Genomic DNA, 23435 nt, shown 5'->3' with positions numbered 1-23435 from the left:
AAAGGTACACAAACTGCTCACATACAAAACCCTCCAATTGCTTTATTCATGTTTTCAGGATGTATGTGGTACGTACAATTAACATTACACTAGCTACAGCACCTCTGTTGCAAGAGGTACCTCAACACAAGTATCCCAGAGCACCAACACAGACACACACACAGACACTACAATATCACTTTGAAATTATTCCCCCCGCCCCTGATTTTTTTCCTTTTTTTTTTTTTTTTAAATCCTGACAGCTAGGACTTCTGAGCTGTTGGAGATTCTTTGTGGCAGATCCCCTAGTGCAGTGGCACTGGTTAAGAAGGCTGCTTTAGACACTGGAAGGTCAGAATGAGAACTGGATGGGGTAACAGAAAGAGGTGCCATTTTCGTTGCTTGGGAGCTTGGCTGCTGTCTGGGTCCATATCTGTATGTCAGCTTCCTGGAGTCCCCTGCACAATCTCCTGCTTTACAGCTGTGWCCATACCTGACACATCAGAAGAGTTAAACAGTGGGACTGGAAAGACTTTAAAAAGGGATGAGCCTGAGAGAAATCTTTGCTCATTATAACAAGATCAAGGACAATCCCTTCAGGTCACCAGGCTTCACATGTCCATCTGTTCCCTAAACTCATCCTTTTTTATTCAGATGCTCTGCTTAAAAATAAACCCAAGCTACAAAACRGTTCAGCTCCATTCTGTACACGTTCTCCATTTCCAAAGTCATTAGTCTGCGTTCAGACCTTCTCCTTTCGCTTTAATTTGGACACCTTCTTGACAGTTCCATTCTTGTTTAGAAGCTTYAAAACACGATCCTTGTGATCCAAGACCTTTAGCATGGAGTCTCGAGCCTCATTGATTTGATCCATCACGAGTTTACACCTCTGCATGTTCCCCTGAAAGGAAACACTTGTCATTAACTGCTGAATGTTTGCTCTGAGCAATCCCATTTCCTACAATGTCCCTTGTAACTGATGGCACTGAAGTGAACCCACATGGGGTTGTTTTAGGTCAGCTTTAGCTTTTACTGAGAGCAGTAGGATGCTTTGGAACTAAGGGTGTAATTTGGGGTTGAGAAGCACAGGACCTACCTGTATCAGCTCATTGATTCGATGCAAGTCATCATCAGTCGCCGCCTTTTTCTTAGGAATGAGTCCCTCCTGCAGGGCAGTCAGTCTCTCATACACATCGTGCTCCAGGTTGGTCTAAAAGACATCAGCCCTTCATGAGAAGGGTCACTGCCAAGCTGGCCAGCACTTGCCCATGTTACCAAAGCTACACAGAAACAGTGACAATCCATTCCCCTCTCAGCTGCTCCTGTCAAGTGATTCAGAAGATGGAGTCTTTGACAAAATGTGGCACTATCATTCTTTTTAACATCCTATTTACAGGATTGCTCCTCTTCTGAAGAAACATGGATCCTGACCACAACTGCTTCCCCTACTTCTCACAATACTATTCCAGGAATGCAGAGGTTTTGGGGAGTTTGGTGCTAAAATGCAGAGCACCTACCTCACCCCCAACCTGAAACAGAAGCATCCAGGAATGTGGATCAGTGCTGCCTCCTCAGATCAGCCGCACCATCCCAAACAGACGCTTCTTCAGACCTGTGCATCAGCAGGAGGGAGTTGCCAGTTTTGATCATCTGTACAAAATACATCAGCTCTTATGTCTGGATCAAAACCAACACTCCAAGTTTCCAAGCCACTTATGCCACATTCCTGAGAAAGGGGAAACCATGTCCCACTCCCTTTGGGCTCTACACACCAGCTCCTTTAGGGGATCCCGATGTACTGATTTGTAAGAACATCTTCCTGACTTACACAGCTTCATGTTCCCCCATGTTGCAGGAAGCTCCAAGCCCCATGCACCTACCAGCTGTAGCAGCTGTGCTGCACAGAGATGGACCTTCCACCCTTGTGCACGACAGGATACACCCTTCTGATTGGCAATCTCTTGCAGCATGGCCTTCTTCTCTTCTGTCACCAGCAAAAACACAAGAATACGATACTCAGATTTCAGCAGCTGGCCAGGCCTCTCTTCTCAAACAASAACAACCCAAGTTCTGCTCCCCTACATCCTAATAACTGACAATGAGCAACGTTTTGATTGAGAGAGGAAAGTGACTTCCCATCTGCCACATACCTGACTGCTGCTCTCACTTACTAACAGGATATCTATGTTTTCAGAAAGATTRTTTCATAACTCATTTTTTTCTCATTTAAAGAATGTAGTGCTCAGTGTTTTAAACACCTGGCACAAACAAGTAAAAGGTCCACCTTATACTACTTCCACTCTCTCCTAGATGTATTTACACASTTGTGAAAACCCCGTCTGCTTAAAAATTCTAAAACACTAGCTAAAAAGTCTAGAAGACATTATCTGTTTTCATTGCATTAGGGAAAAAAGTCTTCTTTTAAAGCCCAATTGTTACTTGACAAGACTAGTTACACTAAATCTAGGATGTTTGTGATTAAACTGGCAAGTGCTAGGTAATGAATGAGAAAACTCAACTGCAGCCTATCACCACAGCCTATCACCTTTATGAGGGTACTCTTTGTGAGCAAGTTTCTATCACTGTGCATAAATAGATTCATCAATACCCACACCATTTTTTGATTTACAAAACTAAATTGTGGGTAGTCTCCTTCCCTTCTTTTGTGCCGCAGCCCAGACTGACCTTTGACGCGGACGTCGCTGTATCTCTGGAAGTGGTGGTAAGCAGCTTTCCAAGGGTTGCGATARTGACGGAGCAGAGTGATGGGCGGCCGGGGTCGCACAGGGACGTATCTCACACCTTCCTCATCTACAAAAGGAGCCAGAACTGTGTTATCATCACTAAGCAGGGAAAGCAGATCGGCATCCACAAGAACTCCAGCAGCAGATCAGTAAGTGCTACCTCATACAAAATGCGTGTTGAGAAATTAATTTTCCCTAAACAGCTCTATGCAAAAAGTGGTGAAGAACAGACACTTGGATTCTCTATTACTGGTATTTAGGAAGTGGGAACATGACAGAGCACCTTCTCTGATCAACAAACAGAAGAGAAAGTACAGACACCTGAMCAAGAAAAAAAGTCATCAGAGATGTCATTACCTATATACTCCTTTGGAGGAGACTTTCGCTTCTCGGCCTTCACCAGCAAACTTTTGGCAGTGGATTTCTCRTCGTCAGTGCTGTTTGTTTCCATCATGTCCCCTTCCTCTGTGGAGATGACATGCTGCTGCTTACGGGGTTTCTTCCTTGGTGAGGCACCAGGTGGCAAATCGCTTGGAGGCATGGAAAGGTTGTTGGCCAGCAGTGCCAGAGATGGAGACACAGTACTTGTAGTCAAAGGAGGGACTGCTGAGAGGAAGGAAAGAGAAGAACCCAAACCATCAGCAGGGGAAGGTAAGGAAGGCATTGTTTGAACACTACCTTGTGAGAACTACAGTGTGTACCAACAGGCCAGATATAAATTCCTAGGATGAGCCTACAAGCTGAAGTCTTTAGTGTCTCACATAGATAAAGAATGAGAGYAGAGCCAATTGTCCCTCACTTGCTTCATATCTGAAGCTTACATTAGTTAATGTTACAAAAAGGAATCATGCTAACATCTGTGTTACTGTAAAATAAATCCCTCTGTATGTACAACAGCACACGTCACTGTCACATAAGCAAATCCTTATCCTCTTGTGARGGAAAATCTCCATCAGCCATGACCAAGGCTGCAGCACAGAATTTCTGGGATAGAATCTCTTGGCAATGTGGCATACCCACAAATGCCAGGAAGAGACAGAAGAAGAAGAAGCCCAAAGAGCATAATGTTATTTGCCTACGCTCCAGACACATCTGCAGCAAGGAGCTGCTTTCTCACAGGACAATATCCAGCTTCAAGGAGAGTGACAAAACCAAGAGCTAAACCTGAGCTCTGAAACTCATCAAGGTGGGATGCATTCCTATCATTTTGCCACGATACAGAGCCTGATAAGATCTTTAAGGATCTGAATTTACTGACCGTRCCATCTGATATCAAGTATGGACAAGCTGGATAAGTAAGGCAATATAATGAACATTTTGAAAAGTTCTAGAGAAAAATAGGCATGAATCACAGGAGGACCCTAGGCTGTCCTACTCTGGCCACGAATTCTTCACATACAAGAAAGGCCACTGGACCTGAACAGCAGGATTTGTGAGCAAACTGAATTTAACCGAGCTGTTCCATAATATATCAGTACCACTGCTGAGCATGTGCCTTTTAGGCAAGGAATTCACACAGACTCTTTGGAACTGGATCATTTGAACATGAACAAAGCAGCCACAAAAACAAGTGAYTTCATGGAAGTTTAGGGAAAAGGCAAAGATCTTTCTGAGTATAAGGCATATGGGAACTCTGGTTTTCTGAGCTACCATGGAAGAGATGTCCTTTTATTTTCAAGATGGAACTGTTGAAATCTTCCTAATTCCTCCACTGTCTCAAAACCAAAAAAAGCAACCTGATGCTGACCAGCCACCTACCAGATACAGGTCGCATGATGTCCATGGGCTCCATTTCCTCTTTGATTTTGATCTCTGGTACCACAGGGCCCAGCACCGCTGACAGGGCCCCGCTCATGGTGGACGGGGGAGCAGGTGCTGCCACGATGGTGGTGGAAGTGGGTGGAGCAGCTGGAACAGCTCCTGGGATGGTGGCCAGCGCTGCTGCAGGCTGAGAGGTGGGACTGGCAGCCGCGATGATGGTTGGAATGGCAGAGGGAGGCTGCTGGGAGGTCGGGGGCACTGCGATGGTGGGCTGCTCGCCACCTTGGTTAGACACAGCCTCCATAGACACAGGCACTGGAGCGGCCATGGACACGTGAATTTCAGGCTTTGGCTTGCCACTGCAGCACAAATAAAAGCAAAACAAAGTGAAGTGAACTGTAACTTGGTCGTGAGCACCCAGAACAAAGTGAAYGAGCTAAACTTGAGTCAGACTATCCAGTTTTTCCTGGCTCAGTAAAGTGTTTAACAACAGGAGAAGGCTTTATCTCAGTTATATTCCCTTCTCTTCTCCCTTTCTAACCCTTTCTATTTATTATAGATACTACTTTTTTCCATTCACTATGGCAAGTAAATCTCATGACTAATTCCAGGTAACTTCAAAATACTTGTAAAAGGATCAAAACAGTTTCACAATGCAGAAAGAGGAACTTTTACCCAAAACTGTACTGGCCCCATCCTCTTGCAGGAGTTCCCAGTGTGGCTTACAGTTACAAAACAACAAATTGTAAAGCCACTGAACTCAACTGAAGCAGGACAGAAGAGGCATTTACCTTTCCTCAGCACTAATTTTCAAGTACTACAGAAAAAGTTTTGAGGCCTATCCTCTTACAATGGCAGAGGGGCTTTGTTTGTTTCTGTGAAAGCTCATCACCACAGCTTTGAAAGGTAATTTCCTCAGCTTCGCAAACAGCAGAACTTGTCAAGGCTGTTTAAGTTCATCACGAATTCAAAACAGATCGTTTCCCAAAAGAAAGAAAATGCTCCAATAGCCAAAGAACACAACTCAAACAAATATAATGAAACTATTATGATGCAGTTGGCTATTTCCTAAATTCTTACCCAGCAGGCCTTGGTGATCCAGATGTGCTTCGCATCGTGCTCTCAACACGTGTGCTGGCCACGTCAGGTGGCTGAGGGGGAATTAAGCTTTTCCGGACTGCCAGCCTGTAAGAGACAGATGGATTTGGGATTCCCACCTCCTGGTGCAAAGACAAACACCCCTGAGAGCAGAGAAATCAGCTCTTACAGAAACCAGGACAGAAGTTATGGCTGCATCACTGCTCTCTGTCTTCAGTATAACCAATTCGCTACAGAAGGAGTCTCGTTTTACTTTTCAAATTAGGTATTATATTTTCTTTTAAAAGTTGCTCTGGCCTAGTCTCACCCAATTTAGGGCTTCTCCAMGAATGCCAGCTTTACTTTCATCCTGTCAGTGAGAACACTTTGCTGCAACTGCCAGGCTCCAGCAGTGGAYAAAGGTGTCTGGCCATGCTACTGTCCAGTACTCCTGCCTCAAGACGGAGCAAATCATCAGGAACTGAACAGTGCTCATGTAGGCTTTTGCTCCCTCTAGCTGGACTGGACTGTCAGACCCTGACTCCAAGGCCTGAGTATGGATGTTAGGATGATAAGGCTRATTAAGTTATTTTAGAGACTATTTAGTCTCCTGTGGGACCGAAAGTCAAACTGTTGTCCAAAATAATCAACTTTTCAAATGGAAATRCTTTAGTGATCTACCTCTGACTCTTTAACTTCGCTYTCTGTTGTACAGCCTGMAGCTTCTCTGCCTTAAAAAAGCTTTCCACCCACGTAAAAAATATGCAATTTTAATCTCACAAGACACATTAGTTCCAAACGTTTTCAGTTGCTRGTTGGGAGGAAATGCATTGTTAATTCTAAAGCTGTCTCTTGCCTCTTTATTAAGGCATTTAAAAATAGACAGGCAACATAAAATATTTTAAGAGTTTAAGTTACTCCCTCCCTTCTTCCTAATCAGATTTCACAGCAGGGTACTAATCCTATCCTTTCCACTCATCCACATATTCTTCCAAGAAAAGCGCTGAAGACAAAKCACCCAATTCTAATTTTAGTAGATTATGAACTCTTTCTTTTTATCACACTAAGCAAGAAAGTCTCAAATCCACTTTCCCTCAAAGGGTCACTTTCACGACTGAGAAGACAAACTGTCCTTCTTCTCATTTTATTACTGACAGTGCAGAAACCTATATCCTGCCCTGGGGGAGGAAAAAACTGTTTCACTGCTCAGCAGGCTACTCACAACCACGGCTGACTGAATAATCTGCTACAGTATTCCTTCTCTCCACTGAAATGATTCCATTTGGCYGGGCTGGGTTGTATGGAAGGGTCACATCACCTTCAGTTCTACTCACCCATCGGTGGCCGGTTTCTTGCGGAGGATGCTCGGGCGYGGGGAGGAGCCCTGGGCTGGAGCACTGGCACTGGCACTCTGGTTGTGGGTTTGCACAACTGTAGTTGCTGCAGAAGCAGTGTTGAAGGTGTTGCTAATAGGATTGGCTACAATGGTGGCTCCATCTGCCAAGACTACTGCTGGGAAGGATGGAYATGGATACAGCAGACAGGAGAGCAGAGAGAGAGGGGAAAGTAGCAGTTACTTAAGGAAATGTGATGACAAAGCAGGTGTTTGCAGAGCAGATGTTGTACATTCCCTGAGTTCCCCAGTCTCTAACTGCAGTGTTTTCAGACTCTTTTGTAAGCAGTATCATTGCCACAAGCAAGGGAAGATGGAAACTACCTCATGCCTAACGACTGCTTTGAGGGAAATAATTCCTTCCAGAAGACATGGAAAATACAGAAATCACTATGAGGGAGACCAACACAATTGGGTCAACAGAGTAACACTTCTGGTAGAGCCTACGTGGCAACACATGCATCAGCTGTGTTTGTGTTCTGACCTCCTGCCAGAGCCTGTTCAGCCAACTAAGGGATGCAGAGCATGYGGACAGCCAGGAAGTCACTGTGCAGTGCCTGCCAGCTAGCAACAGTGTATCCTCTTGGATGTCATATCCCATTCCTCCAGTAAGTTGTTGGGGCTTCATCAGACCAATCATTYTTAATGAAAAATGGTTTCTGTCACAGCTCAAGATCAGGTTACCCAACAGCAAAAGGCACCTGGCCCTATTCTAATTGCTCTTGGGATCTAATGCACAGCTGGACAAGATTGCTCAGAAAAGTAAGGTACTCTTCTGAAGGCATTTGTTAAAGCTCAGGCACTACCAGTCTTTTCCACTGGAGTAACCCATCCACGGCTACCCACACACTCCACCTAGTATGSTTTAAAAATAAATCAGTTCAGAACTAGGCAACAGGTATCTGCTGGGAGAATATGTATGTGCACAGATGTACTCAGTGCCCACCTCTGGACCACAGAGACTGTAACAAGAGAATCAATCAGAGCCAGATGTGTGGGCCAGCAGCTCAGCTGCTGTGTCCCGGCCTGAAGGAGGACGTGGCTGCTTCTCTTACCCGAGGTCTTGGCGTCGCCCGGTGGCTGCTGGGCACCGATGGGTGCTGGCTGCAGCCCCTGAGCACCCATGGGGGCGGCGGGGTGGAGTCCTTGTGTCCCGATGGGTGCTGGCTGGATGCCCTGGGCGCTGATGGGGGCGGGCTGGATGCCCTGGGCGCTGATGGGGGCGGGCTGGATGCCCTGGGCGCTGATGGGGGCTGGCTGGATGCCCTGGATGTGCCGGGCGTGAGATGCATCCACTGTCATCAGCTGCATGGGGTTCAGGTGCACCGTGGAGGCCACTCCCACACCGGTCTGAGCTGTGATGGCCGAGTTGGGCGCCTGGGCTGAAACTGGGAGCAGCAACACAGACACCTCATCACATCTACCCAGAAGGTTGCCTCAGTTTCCCCTACCAACCTCTTGCTCAAATACTAACTTTTCAGACTTTTTTTTTTGCTTTGAAAAAATTAATTTGCCACTCTGCTTGTTACAGTAGTAAATTTGAGAGTAGAGATGTAAGATTGTCTGCCAGAAGAACTAAACATTACTGCTGATTTTCACTCCATTTTTAATTTCAAATTGCAGCAAGAGAGAAAAGATCAAGTTTAACTCTGCYWTTAGGTAGACTCAAATTACRGTCTYAGAATGCTGTGCTCTATTTTTGCTMACTAGCTTATTTTACAATGGTTGCAAGTACCAATACTTGGCACTTCTTCTGCTTAAAAAAAATAGAATAAAAGGAATAAGAAACCTAGGTAATTCCTCGTGCTCTGAAGCTGACTCAACTCTGAAGTTGAACACAGCCTTATCTGGTCCCAGAACAGGGTTCACAATTATAGGCTGSWTCCCACAGCTCAAATGAACAYAATTATCRTTTAGTGGCAGGGCAATGTTCCCAACAACACGACTCCTCKAAGWAGTTAAACTCATTTCAATAAATTCACAGCTCTAAACAACTAATTCCATCTTTTCAGATCCATTATACATCACATTACAGCTCTCCCATGCAGCACTTAATGATACTGTTGGACCACCTGCAGATCCTGGATCTCCAGRTTTCCAGTCTCTACAGAGCTGCACCAGGATTTCTGCAGCCACACACAGAATGCAAGTGTGAACTTGCCAACAATGGCCTTGCTTGCCAACAATGCAGAACAAGCTGGTTTTATCATTGTCACAGGATTTCCATCAAGTTCTTGTGCTGACAAGACACTCTAAAAACAGGCGTCCAAAACTGAAACCACGTCCCTGAAAATGGCTCTGTATYAAGTATGGCACATTTATTATCTTAGTCAAAACACTGTTGTTGCAAAACTTTCTATCCAGTAAAATCTTTTTGGGACACTATGTAAAACACAACCAGCATTTGGAAAACCAAAGCCAACATTCTTCCTCCAAAACTCTGTATTAACTCCTTATCTCAGTGATCTTTTAAAAGTCTCCTCTGTACTTCCTCTGTACCCTTACCCAGCTGTGCCCAGCATAGGTGCATGCCCCTCCTCATACCTGGAATCCTCTGCTTTAAGCTGTCACCACCAGCTRTCATAATTAATGCCTTCCATGGATTCTTCAAGTCAATTTAACAAGTAAAATGTCTCTGTCAATAAGCACCTGATGAAGAACCTACATGTGCTTTTATACAAATTACCATTAGCCTACCACCACCCCAGTGTGCCTCCAGAACTGGAACCTTTGACTGTGTGCAATTAAGTTCTGGCACAGAAGGTTTAGACTGGATATTAGGAAAAATTCTTCACATCAGGGGTTGTTAAGCCCTGGAACAGGGTGCTCAGAGAAGTGGTGGAGTCCCCATCCCTGGCAGAACCTCAAAAACGTGTGGATCTGTCACCTGGGAAAAATGGTTTAGTGGTGGCCTTAGAAGTGCTGGGTTAATGGTTGCACTGCATGATCTTTAAGGTCTTTCTCAACCTGAAGAACCCTATGATTCTGTACTTTCCAGATCAATAAATAGGCTTTGCCACCTCCCAGTCCTCCTGGATTCCCTCTACACTGCTCACAGGTAACGTGCTGCCAGCAGACACAGAAATGCCATGAAAATCCAAATCATGCATGTTCTTACAGCCTGGAGAGGGAAAATKATCACATTATGGAGAACAGCCCTAAACAACCCAGTAAGTTAAAAATGCTCCAGATTTTGTCACCGAGTGACTTAGGCTTGGGTTGTGAGTAATTTTTTTGACTGCAAATTACTGCAACAGTTCAAATATATTAATTGCTCCATTCTACTAAACAGARCACTAATGCAAGTGTGCAAGGCAGATTATTTTTTCCCTTTTTCGTTTAGGTTTCTCTCTCAAACTGTGAAGAYATTGAAAGAGCTTGTCAGAACATCAGGAAATGAAGATGCAACAAAGCGTTGGCTTGGTTTGGAGGAGCTGAACTAYTTTGATTTGCAGAATCAAAACCTTTTACTTACAGGCACGCAACCCCTGTGATATCAAATATGAAASTCCTGACAAAACTGTTATTAACTGTTATTTAGTAGGCTCTGAAGCAGTTCAGCATCCCTTGTCCATGAGTTTTCCCCTCTATCAATAAGTCATAAAGACTTTTTGTGACAAACTGTCAGGACCAAGTGCAAAAGCCTTTTAGTTCCTCCCATCCCCAAAGCACATTCAGAAGCTCAGAGCTCAACAAAGCAGCCCAGTGTGCTTGCCCCAGCTGGCCTTACCTGGGTACTGGCGGATGGTGGACACGGAGCTGGTGATGGGGGTGTAGGTGTGGGCAGTCAGAGGGTAGGCAGAGGGGGGGTATGTAGGTAAGAAATACTGGAACTGCACAGGCACCGACTGCCTACAGGCATCAAAGAGAGAAAGAGTTATACACGTGAGCTCAACAGTTAACCTTCAACCCCTGCCCTTTAGCACTCCCTGTGCTTTCCAATCTCATCTGTCATAAYGCAGCAATCACCTCAACTTTCACAATCCATTCAAAACCACCAAATCCCATCCCCCCAGGTTTTCACATTATTTCCACCATATCAGAATGCAGAAAAGCAGCAGGGCACTCAAACCCTCCTCTCACACACCCTCACTGATGGAGCTGTTAGCTCTCTGCCCACCTGTTGTCAYTTCTGGTTTCCATTGCTACTGGGTTTGGAGATGCCCGGTGGCTGGACAGAGGGATGAGGTTACTCCTCTCTGCTGTGTAGTCAGACTGGATCCGGGGAGAAGTGTGTGTGATTTGCTGGGGAACCACTTTAGCTACAGAAAAACAAACATGTAATCAACAGGCAGGCAAAGGAAAAGCTACTAAACACTGCAAAGGCAAGGTTAATAATCTTGTCAAACAAAACAACCAACACTACTCCCTTGCCTCTCACCCCAAAACAACCCACCCCATCCACAGATGATTTCCTATCCACCAYAGGCCAAAATAAAAAGCAAAACAAAGCATTTATCATCAACTGACATCAAAATGAATGGAGATTCTAAGTATATACAGAAATTGTACTTTCTAACAAAGTCACTTCAGTGCTCAAATGAAGTTAATATCTTTTAGGATCAGCCCAAAATCTTTCTGCTGTCAAGAACAAGTTATCTGARTTGTGAAAGCAGAGATCAAGGGAAATGAGACCAAAGCAGACAAGTGAATGTRGACAGAGGCCACGAAAACAAAGAAAACACCTACAAAAGCTTTACAAGAAACGTTGATGTATAGAGATATTATTTCGCTCTTTGGAAATTTATGGCTGGAAAAGAGATTACAAGATTTCAAAAGAACAAGGAGGTCAGCAGGAAAATAGACAAAAAAAAGAAAACTTAAGCAGTTCTATAGGAAACATCTCAGGCACATTCCAYATCCAGGCAAATAAAGTTCCCACCTTTAGACCTTGGTGTTTTACATTTAAGTGAACACATTAATCAAACTCAGCTAGGCTACACCTAACACCTCAACAAGCACATGAAGTAACTTACAAAATCAACTGTGAAAACCACAGTCTATCACCAAGCAGTTACAACTTTTAGAGTATCCAATGCAGGTTTTGAAATGCCAAAAGGCCCAAGTTTGTCTAAAAATTCAACAGAGGAAGTAAATGAGCCATTTCATTCCCTACTCCTACTAGAATATCTATGTCTTCCTGGTATGAAAAAAAATTRGAACAGCAGATCTATTAATTGGTTTCTCCCAGCTTGAACTGATTTTCTTTCCCTCCTTAATTTGCTAACATGCACAAACACTTCCAGCATAAAGAGAAAAATTGAAGCATCAGTTAGACTTTTCTGAAAACTGAAATCACTCACCAACTGGGATGTTTGAGGTYGTGACAGCTGTAGCATGGGAAGAGTGTGAGGGCATTGTCATGGTAACAATGGTGCTTGTAGGCGCTTGGGTGTGAGATACAGAACCTAAAGAAAAAAAAAAACCAAACTTAATAGCAGATCTTTCTTTGGAGCYCTACCATGCTGGTGTATCTATATCTAAATAAAGAGGGCAAACCCCCAATCAGACAACCTCCCTGAAGAACTATWTCTCTCCTGAAACCTGCTCACACACCTCTAAATGCAGTCTTTACCATAAAAATAGATTTGCTCAGAAATGATCAGGTTCTAAATTCAAAGAAGAAAGCCAAAACAAACCAACAACAACCTCTACCCCTCACAATGCTCCCACAACAGCACTATGGATACTCACCAGCTGTGGTTGCTGAGGCAATGGTATTTGTTGCCAGAATAGGTGCCACAGTTGCTGCTGCTACTGGAGTACCAGTACTGAAWATGGTTTTCTATGAAAAGAAATTCTTAAAGTTAGAAGATTACTATATTTAAAATCTGTACTTAGTATGGAATCATGTTGCATTGACTGTAAAGAACATTAATTTCTAACTCATACTAACTCTTTTCCAAAATTTACTCTTAGCCTGCAAGCAATGAACAAAAGAGATCTCTAGAAGCAGCAGGAGGGTTTTTGGATTGTTGCAGCTTACCTGAGCCATGGTGTGGAGCTGTGGTTTCTGCGTGCCGATGGCGGGGTGCGAGGGCAGCGTGATGCGCGTGGCCGTGTCGCGGGGCTGCGCCGGCCGCTGGATGCTGATGGCTGCAGAGGGTGGGTGCTGCTGGATGGACAGCGTGGGGCGGCTGCAGAGGAGGGAAAGGARTCATCAGGACAACCGTGTGGATATTAAATATGAAAGATGTAACACAGGGATGCACATCAGACCGTGGTCTCCTTCACGGTGACAGCAGCACTTCTGTGTGGCAAAGCAACAGAAGGAATTTGAACTACACTGCTCTGTCCTCATCTGCCCTATGTACCCAGCCAGGAGGAGAGCCTTATCACAACTCTTATCAGTTTGTAGAGTGAACTTCCTGTCAGGGATGGTTTTCAACATTCACGTGTCACTTTTCACTGTGTCTCTCTACAGAATATAGGCCAAACATCCACAAGCTCCTGCAACACAAACTCTGCTGTCCAGGGAGCAGGACTTCAAAAGGGATTATTAAGGTTTTTTCTTCTCATTAACACAGAGCAGCAGTTCATGTTTATAACCATTTTTATTCACAGAACTGCAAGGATTTGCACTGTGCAAGCATTRCTATTTTTGTTTTATATCATCCCACATGTAGGGGATGATCAGCTCTGCTGCAATTCCTGTCAAGTCAGACACTGTAGGTTTTACCTGAGGGTTGACTCTGTGGCATGTGCTGCTGTTGTGGTGATAACAGGCGACTGAGCTCTCGTGGCCGAGACGGTGGCCACCACTGCAGGAGGAATAGTGCTCGAAGTTGTCACAGGAGGACGAGACTATTTAAAAGAAAAAAAAAAAGAGTCAAAGAGGGAACATTCAGAAAGGAAATTCTGCACTTTAGAGAACTACTAGGAATTACTTGGTTAAAACTGGCTTTCCTATACCTCATCACTAAGTTCTGGCCTTCTGAGACATTTCCAGGCTTTCTGAATTGATCTGCAAGCTCTTAAGCAGATCTGTCCTGGTTTCAACACATACTCAGCACAGGAACCAATAACCAACAAAGTTAACAAGACCAGAATTCTTGAAGGTCTTTAGAAAAAATCCCAAAGGTCAGTTCCCTTCAGAATGAAAAGGAATTCCAATCCAAGTACACTCAAAGTCAGAGGTGATTACATTGGGATCCTAACTGAAAGCACAATGGGAAAATGTTTAACTCTCTTTCCTAATGCTGAACACAGCACTGCTGTAGGGAGATATCTACAATCTTCTCTTTATACATGTAYAAAAGCTGAGATACACAGAAGCATATTCCAATGAAATTTCACAAATTCTACATCAATTCATATGTTGAAGAATAAATCAACACCAGCACATTGTACCAGATTTTTCAGACTTAAAAATTTCAGAGCATGTCTGAACTGAATTGCCTTTCCTTTGGAGACAAGATAAAACCCCAATTTCTGGCACCAAGTCTAGGAAGGAAATAAAGCAAACAGACTTGGAAGGGAGCTGACAGTAGCTTCAGCCCAGCAAACAGGCCATGAGAGGTTATACATTACAGATGCRTGCCAGGAAGCATTTGGAGCTGTTGGTCAGTGATTGCAGAGCTGCCTGACTGCTACCTGCCTGGATTGGCTGGTGAATGATGTGCTGAACTGCTGGCTGAGCTGCGGCTGCATTTGGCAACTGGGAAGCTGGTCTCAGGACTGTAGTTACTTTAGAACTGGACATCACTGCAGCAGCTGCTGCACCTGGGAACAAACCAAGCCTGTTAAAATTCCACACACCTATCGGCTCCGTCACAACTGCAGCCAGACCCTGACATTGCTGGTATTTTCATTCTAATGCATTTCATATGCATGTCAGTTCAGGTGATGTTAGTGTAAAAATAAGGCTTTCAACCAACAGACATAACATTTACAAAAGCATGTGTGAAGGGATAGGTATTACTTTAAATTAATTTGCTTYAGAGGTATTTCTTATTCCCCTATAATAGGCCTGTATTGCAAATTCCATGTTTTCGTATTCCAAGCTATGGAAGTCAGTACAAATAATTCAGTTTGATTACTGAGCCAATGTGTAAATAAGTCACCTGATACCAGCAATGATCTCACTGCACTTGACGAAGTTCAGAAGAAAAATACATTTGCAAAAGAAAAAAACCAAAACAAGGAAACATTACACAACAAAACAAACAGCCACAACTCCCCTCTCCCAAAAACCACAAACCAAAACTCCACACCATTTAAACCTGCAATTGATTAATCTGTCTACTGTTTGATGACTCCTGATCTTAATAAATCATGATAGCGGACAAATAGCCTTGCAATCAGTTGATGGACTGGACTGTATACCTTCTGTACATGTCCTCTATTAAAATTATTACCTCAAAAGTTAATATTCAAACCAAATGAAAGAAGCAGGGAGAARAAGAAAATGTGCACTGAGAGTCCAAATGTGCGGCAGCTGAGCCCCAAGAATCTGGTGAATAACAYTGCTTTAGCTACAACTGCTTCAGCTACTGCTCTAGTTAAAGATGATGTCTTTGCTCACATCAATTTATTTTTCTTGAGAGAACAAATAACATTGAACATGAAAGAAAATAAAAACACCAAGTGGTACTTGGAATTCAGATCAGTTTAAAGCTGAACTACAACCTAACCTGTAAGACTTTAAATGTAAAGCTGCGGTCAGAAATCTGACAGGCTACATTAAGGGGCTGATCTCCTGTTTTACAAGCTGTAGCATCCAAAATCCTGGGAAACAAGAGCCTGTAGTTATCACCAGCATTTAACTCATGGGTAAATGCAAATGCATACAATATGATGTGYTAGGATGCATAAAAATGCATGGGTRGAYATGTGAGACTGGGATACAGCCTCACAATTGCCAAGGAGCTCCTGCCACATGTGAGTAATACTAGCTACCAAGAGGGATTATGACATTTTGCAGGGCAGATGAGTGTCTACCACTGGTTTTTCCTGAAAGTGTTGATTGTTTTAACAGCAAAGAATTAGAATAACAGATGTGCTGGTWTCCGCCTGCATTTTAAACAGTCACATGGTCTGGCCCTAAATGGCTGAAGTAACATAATTCCTAAAAGGTCAGCAGTCACTCATTCACACTACCAGTTTTAACATCTGAAGAAATAGTTGCATTAGCAGCGAGGAGAGTTTCAGGAGTGAGGGCTAAATGCACCAGCTGGGCAGAAGGCAGGGATAGCAGAGCTGGATSTTTACCTCGGGGCAGATGAGAAGCTCCGATGTGCAGTGGAGGCCCAGGAGCACTACTCCTGATGATRGACATCTGCACGTTGGTGGCCATGATATGGTGCAAGTTACTGGGATGCCCCTGTAGAGTTTCAAGAACAAAACAAGTCAGCTGTGTTGACCAAAATTAATGACCACAAAATTAACATATYTAAGCYTCWGAGACAGAAAAGAGATTTTGGAGAACTATTTGGTGTACCAAGGTTGCATGATGCACTGAAAGTTGAGGAAAGAGGCAGGTGTTTGTACAAGATAAAGTTACAGAGCCTGTTGACACTGGCAGATGCAAACATTTATCTGCTTCACTGCTCTGTTTTTATGGCTGGTACTTGGGTGACAGTCACCCACAAACAACCACAGAGCCAGCCCTTCTAGCACTGGTGACACTGAGGTATAGTTTCATACCATCTCTCCAATGACGCTGAGAGAATGGTGGAAACCTGGCAAATGTTGGAACAAACTGTATTATTTTATTACTCTAGACTTCCCAGGGATATTAATATAAGACAAATCCACTGAAATTACTGAACATCCTTAGCCAGACTAACTCAAGTCCACTTAAAGGCACTTAATCAAAACCTGAGCCTTCACAGTTTTAGTGATGAGCGTTCTGAGAAACTATTGTCAAACCACCAGGACTGGCACTGCAGTCAAGTTAAGGGGTGAAAAAATTTTCAAAGGAATTTTCTACATAGGCTCCTTCAAATTTTGTCCCTCCTAGTTCAGTAAGAACACACTGTAAACCCATGAAGTATTCTTCTGATCTCCTCCCAGGGAAGCAGAACACTGCAATGATGAATCCCAGCAGCTTCCCTACAGTAGAAATTTTCCAGGTGACACTGACACAGCTTTTAAGGAAAGACCCAGCTTTTGGGTATGGCTCTGCCATCACAGCCTGGCTGTGCTCTCTCAGTTGGATGATTATAACAAATCAGCAGTTTTGTAAAGAGGTAATGATAACTGAGGCTGAAGTTTAATGATCCAAGCAGAACTGATCCAACAACCACTAGCACYGGTTGGGAAATCTACTYTCTRTCTTCCCTCCTGCTGCAAAAGCCCACCTCAGCTGTATTTTTATTGACCTGACCATGCAGTGAGATGGAACAGAAAAGCCACCAAAAAACCAGACCTGCTGCCCACTGATTGTTGCCACAGGAATTGTTGGAGCCTGTGGTATGCTGCTTTCCATGGTCACAGTCACTTGGCCAGGGACCTTTGTGGGAGCTGAGAGAGTAGAGGGTGGAGCAGGAGCAATGGGCCGGCTGGGCATGGTGGGCTTCAAGGGAGGCTACAAGAAATGGAAAGACAGAACCATTGGCAACTTCAAATGAGAGCTCAGTGTTGAAGCAGGAATCATTTTGAGGGGTCAAAGCCTGAGGACAAAGTTTSTGAAAGTATGGCTAAATATTTGGAGAGGAAAGATACTGAACATGTAGTTACTCCAAACAAAGAAAAGGCATCTTTTGTCCTGGAAATATGCATGTGTTCTAACACACAGCATGAGTCATCAGTGGAATCTGTCAGGGCTATGGTGTTGCCCTCCAGACACGGGATATTAACAGTGTTAATTATCTTCCCTGCAGGGGAAAGGGAAGATTTCAGAAACTGATTGAAATCACTGTTTTATTAAAAAATAAACCCCCCTCAAAAATAATGCTGAAATACTAKGAAGTCCTCAGTGTATCATCTGGAACAGCCAAACTCACAAGGCACTATGCAGTTAACAGAAGCATKCAAGAAAAGCTTTAGAAACAAAAGCAGGGAAGGCTTTGGTGCAATTTACTTTCCCCAACACTGACTCATATAGAYTGTATTTTCTCCCTGCTGAATCATGAACCTCCTCATTACCTTCATAAGTCCATCTGAAAAGGAAAGTGGCACAGCTGGAGTCAAATGTGCTGGTGGTGCTGTCACAGTCACTGGGGCACCAGTCTGGACAGGGTGGTGCTGTGTCAGCATCTGGACCTGTGGGTATGGCCGAACCACAACTGGCTCCTGCTTCTCCTCCCGAGGCTGTATGGAGCCACTGGGGCCCATGTGTTCTCTGGGAGCAACTTCTGACTCGCGACTGGATTCGTCACTCACTAGTGAACAAAAGAGAAGAAGGTAAAAATTGYTAAAAAGCTCACCTTGGTCACCCACTAGGTCAGAGATGACATGGTGGAAATGTCTAAATTAAACAAGTTCACTCTTACAATTAAACATACTCCAGTGATGAAAAWACTGGGAACTCTGGCACTGTTTCTGTCTGTTCCCCTCAGAGCTGATGGGCCTGGCAACGTTGGGCAAACTGGGATCAACTCTGAGAAGTCCATCTAAACACTTTCTTTAAACACAGATTGATGAAGTTTCCTTTCAAGTGAAAGATACTTAAGTATCTAAGTAACTGCCATTAAGTCCCAATCAAACAGGCAGCATGAAAAACGCTGCATTTAATGCAATATGTATCTGAATATCAAGCTGAAAAACAAGTATAAACCCTCCTGAAAATGACGCTGCTCGCCCAGCATTTCTAGTGGACTGCTGAAAACCTGTCACCGTGGCGAGGACAGCTGGAGCTGGAGGGTTCCCACCCCATTCACAGCTCCATTAGATGTTCCCATGTCTACTCATCACTTCTGCTAAGAACACATAGCAGACGAACTGAGAGCACAGGCAACTGCGCCAAGGCACTTGGCAGCAAAGGCACATCCCCGGCGCTTTCCAGAGCCAGCAGCTAAACTGATTCCCACGATGCTCTCCCCACGCGTAACCGCGGCAGCTTTCGGGTCGGCTACCACGGCCTCGTTCCTCCCGCCCGAGGCGGAAGAAAGCGACAGACGGGGCGGGGTCACCTGGACTGCTCCCCGCCCCTGGAGCCGACAGACTCGGGGCCGGGATCGCGCTTACCGGTGGTGGCGGGGGCGATAATCCCGGCGGAGCCGCTGGTGGAGATGGGCGGCGGCGCTGGTCCCAGGGYGGCGGGAGGCGCGCCCGAACGGGGAAACTGCTGCGAGCTCATGTCACCTGTGGGCAGCGCGGCCGTTATGTCGCGACACGCTSGGCCCGGTACCGCCGTGCCCTCCTCCCTCCCTCCCTCCCGCTCTCCGGGCGCGGCCCCGCGGCCCCACCCACCCCGGCGCGCCCGCGCGGGCGGATCGCGCGCCGCCCGGCCAATGGCGGCGGGGCGGTGCTGGCCAATCAGCGCCCGCCCTGCCCGCCCCGCCCCGCCGCCCTGATGGGCCGCAGGGCCCGGATGTGCCCGGCAGCGAGACGGCCCCGCCACCCCGGGCCGGGTCGCACCGCTCTGCCCAGCTGTCGTCCCTTCGCGATTCCCGCTCTGCACTGCTCCCGCCAGCCGCAGGCTCGTTCCCCCGCTGCCGCCGTCCCGCTCTGAAGCAGCGGCCGCCACCCCCTTCCGCAGCCCTTCCTCGGAGCCGCCCCCGGCCCGCAGATAGGGGCGATGCCGTGCACCGGCCGCGGCAGTACCTGTGCCCGGGGCGCCGCCGTGCGCCGGTCCCTGAGCCCGGTCGCCCCGCGTCGCCGCCGCTGCCGARCTCCGAGCGCCGCTTCCGCCGCTGCAGCTGCCCGCACCCGATTGGCCCCAGCCAGCCCCGCCCACCCCGGGCTGCCGCGCCTGATTGGCTGCCGAGCCCGCCCCGCGGGGCCGGCGGGAGCTGTAGTCCACGCTCAGGTTGTGGCGGGCACAGATCTCGCGAGGCGCGGGAGGGGCGGTGCTGCGCCTCAGCGCGCCATTGGCCGCACGCCGCGGGGTTTCCGAGGAAACGCGGGGTGGGCGGGGCATGCCGGCCTCTCCTGTGAGGGCAGTGCCGCCCTCTGCTCCCGCCGCGCTGACTCGGGGCGCCGCCGCTGCTCCGCGTCCCGCTCCTGCGCCCCACAGCTGGCTAAACCACCCCCCGCCCCCGGCAAAATCACCAACCCCCATCCTGGGACGTGACAGGAGGGCATGGCGGGGAGGCATTGGGGGTCCCTGCCGCAAGTCACGGAGGGAGTCAGAACCCCAAAAACATCCCAAAAACCCCATAATTCGGGCAGTCCCAAATTCGGGCAGCCCCACAAGTGTTCCTCCCAGTCCTGGGAAGGGACACAGACGCATGGCAGAGGCACAGATGGGGGTAGCACCCCAACCCTCCCAAAATTCGTGTGTGGGGGGGGTTTCCCAAGCATCCCGGGGATTCTCCGAGGTCCCCATCCCTCATTCTGGGAAAGGACAAGGGGATATGGGTGGGGCACCCCACCCTTCCCTGTCACTGGCGGACAGGGTAAAAGAAAAAAAAATTTAAAATGCCACAAACCTTGGAGATGACGTACATCACAGCCCTGAGAGGCCACCAGTGCAGGGCTGCCTCGCGTTTGGTTATCACAGCCCTGAGAGGCCACCAGTGCAGGGCTGCCTCGCGTTTGGTTACAGACACACCAGAACACCACCATTTTTCATGACATTGTTCTCATGTCTTGAGCATCAGAGATGAAGTCAGCCAGACACCTGCCACTTCCAGAGTTTTAATAATATTTTAAAATGAAACTAGAAAGAAAACCTTTGAAGTTTCAGGGCCACGTGTATGTAATCCCTAGGTGTGCCTCGCAGACCTTAKTGTTTGTGCAGTGAGCAGCCCTGCMSTGCTCTGGCCATGAGCAGTACTTTGCTGCGGCGCGATGCCGCTCTCAGCACACCCATCGACCAGTCCTGCGGGTCAGTTCTTGAGACACTCCCTTACCCTTGCCGCAGTTGCTCTGCCTGGCTGAACTCACGACTTTTTTTCTGGCTTTACACGTCCTGCCTGAGCCTGCAGTTGTGCTGCCCCACTGGCGAGGCTCAGACAGCCCCCAGGGACACCGCAGAACGCTCGGGGAGCGCGGCAGGGGCCGCACACAGCACACACAGAGTGCCTGAGGGGAGTCGGCATGCTCGGGGGAACAAGCGACAGTTCAGGGGGAGTTCTGAGGGAGAAGATGTAACAGGTACAGAGAAGACAAACGACGAACGACTGTTTTTTAATCGGCCATATGCTTTCAGTTCCCCCCTGTCTTTACACTGTAAATAAACGAGTAAGTGAAGGAAGCAGTCGTTTGGTCTCCTTCCAGCAGCACAGGCTGGCGACTGCTAATGGACCAGTTAAGAACAGAAAAAAACACAGGTTCCACCTTCGCTTCTGGCGTTACCTCCTTACACTGAGACTGCACACAAGTCCCGGGAAAGCCCCTGCTGTTCCCCTGGTGCCGGGGCTCCGGGCAGCGCGGGAGCGGCCTCGCAATGGCAGCGGCCCCGCCGTCACTCTGAGGCGCCGCGCGCCGCTGGCTGGGCGGCGGAAGCGGAAGCGGCGGGAGCGGCGGGAGCCGGGCGGGTGCGTGGCCGCCGTTCGCAGGTGCGGCTACCGCGGGTACCGGCGGGGCGGCGGGGCCCTGAGGGGGCGGCGGCGGGGCCGAGACGGGGCGGCGGCGGGGCGGACCCGCGGCGGCGGCTCGGGTGGCAGCGAGCGGGCGGGGCGGGCGCTGCAGTGCCGCGGAGGGGAACCTCGCTGCGGGGCCGACACCCGCSGGGTCCCTCGAGCGGCCTCCGCGTCCCGCGGGGCTCCGGCGGTCGATCGGCGGGCTCACGAGTGGAGCGGGAGCGGGGAGCGGCASAAGCTGTGCTCGGGTTTAATGCCCCGCACCATTAACGACTTGACGGCGCTGGTTTAATGTGTGTTTTGAGCTCCGGGCGGCCCGGAGCTGCCTGTGGCTGCTCAGCGCTTCAGTGACAGGGCGCTGGAAGCGRCCGGCGGCTGGAACGAGGGATTTCTGGTGGTGGGCTAACCAGTGCATCGCCATCGTTTAGTTTCAGTATCCACAGCACGGCCGCGGGAGCACTTTAAAGGACTGCTCTCACACCGAGAGTGCCGATCTCTCGGTGCTCGCTGCTAGCAGCGATCTTTGCCGTGCACCATGTGCGGTTCAGGTGTCTCGGCGCTGTGTTTGTGCAGGACTCGCCCCTCGCTCGCCTTTGCCCTTCCGTGCAGCGCAGCGCTTTGCCCGCTCGCTGCCGCGCTGACCTCGCAGGACGTGGCAGAGGGCACTGACTGTAAATGTGGGCTGATTTATTCCTTTCCCCGAGGCTGGATGTGCAAGTTTCCAGAAGTAATTTAAACGGTGTAATTGGAAGGAAAATGAAGAGGAAAAATATTTCCAAGCGAGGTGTGAAAAATCTGCTTTGCAGTGTCATAATTCAGATTAGGTTTTGCATTGTTACCTGGCACAGAGCACAGCTGGATTTCCTTGTTTCACTTATGTTCATTCCCGTTCCTCTTACGTCTTTTTCCACTATGTATTTTTCTTTGAGATACTGGTAATTTCTKTCTTTTATGGCTGTTATTATTGAGRCCTTGTAGRTATTTCTAACCTGCAGGTTTTCAGTTGGCTAARCTGTGTCAGGTGACAAATGTGTCCTTTGGTTTCTTTCCCATTTCATGCAGAAAAAGGCTTTTATTACAGTCTGTCCCAGAGTGGGAAAGCAGGCACAAGAGAGCAGCATAGGAGCTTTAGCCATGAGAATGCTGTTCAGTATATGTATTTACATATTCCAAACTCCAGTGTATGATTTGCAGAGAATAAGAAGGACATGTCTCTGGGAGGAACCGTGAACTGTGGTTTTTTTGTTGTACTTGGCCGAAGCCAATGTTGCACTGCACAGATATTGGCTGAGCTTCCCCCTCTGCACACAGGGAGTGATGGCTGTGACCATTCTGTGATGCCATCTGTCTGCTTCCCAGGTGTGGCATAAAGCAAATGTCGTGGCAGCTSAGCAAGCTGCTCTTTGGATATCACAGCAGGAATTTCTGGTTTTATCCCCAGAGAAAGAGCCATGTTACTGCTGAGAAACCTTTGGCTGAAGGACTGTAAACTTTTAAAGGGTGTAGGATTTGATTCTTTTGTCTATGTATATATGTAGGTACCTTAGAGCTACAAATCCATTCTTTACATTGAGATTCTAATTAAAAAAAGATAGAAGTTAGATCCTGGCAGGTTGGTGGGTGTGATATATGTGGAACTGGACTGGGATGTTTCTTCAGTCACCTGGGGGACATGGAAAATGAGTTATCCAAAAAAATAAGGACAATAAATGAAAGAGTACCTGGGTGCGTATTGAGGGTGTAGTAAATATTAATGTATTATAGTCAGAGAGAGGCAAAAAAAGTTTGAACTTTTGGAGACTGTAATGGAAAGACAACAGAAGAATACAGGTCTTCCATAAGCTTAAGAGT

General features: G+C 47.1%; 1 protein-coding gene across 4 annotated transcripts; it reads right to left on the bottom strand.

Annotated features, from left to right (window-relative positions):
* Nucleotides 1–22: 22 nt before the first annotated feature.
* On the bottom strand, nt 23–19766 carry SAP130 (Sin3A associated protein 130). Of its 4 annotated transcripts, none has more exons than XM_057378159.1 (21): nt 19663–19766; nt 19084–19200; nt 18043–18278; nt 17324–17482; nt 16165–16276; nt 14552–14676; nt 13634–13758; nt 12941–13091; nt 12649–12739; nt 12258–12362; nt 11075–11216; nt 10685–10806; nt 8010–8342; nt 6896–7073; nt 5565–5669; nt 4482–4843; nt 3081–3326; nt 2665–2790; nt 1860–1963; nt 1076–1189; nt 23–880 (listed from the first exon to the last, which is right to left on the bottom strand). In XM_057378159.1, exons 2-21 carry the CDS (start codon nt 19193–19195, stop codon nt 722–724), a joined length of 3207 nt encoding a protein of 1068 aa, XP_057234142.1. In that variant the 5' UTR covers nt 19196–19200; nt 19663–19766; the 3' UTR covers nt 23–721. The 4 variants fall into 4 exon arrangements, with proteins under 4 accessions (XP_057234142.1, XP_057234140.1, XP_057234141.1 ...); XM_057378157.1 differs by having other exon boundaries at nt 3081–3329; nt 19663–19765; XM_057378158.1 differs by having other exon boundaries at nt 3081–3329; nt 6896–7070; nt 19663–19765.
* Nucleotides 19767–23435: the final 3669 nt, after the last annotated feature.

The sequence above is a fragment of the Malurus melanocephalus genome, unplaced genomic scaffold, assembly GCF_030028575.1.
Source record: "Malurus melanocephalus ecotype Western Australia unplaced genomic scaffold, MMel_1.1 scaffold_343, whole genome shotgun sequence".
Lineage (NCBI taxonomy): Eukaryota > Metazoa > Chordata > Aves > Passeriformes > Maluridae > Malurus > Malurus melanocephalus.
The sequence above is the reverse complement of the archived record's forward strand: the minus strand, read 5'-3'. Positions and strand labels throughout refer to the sequence as shown.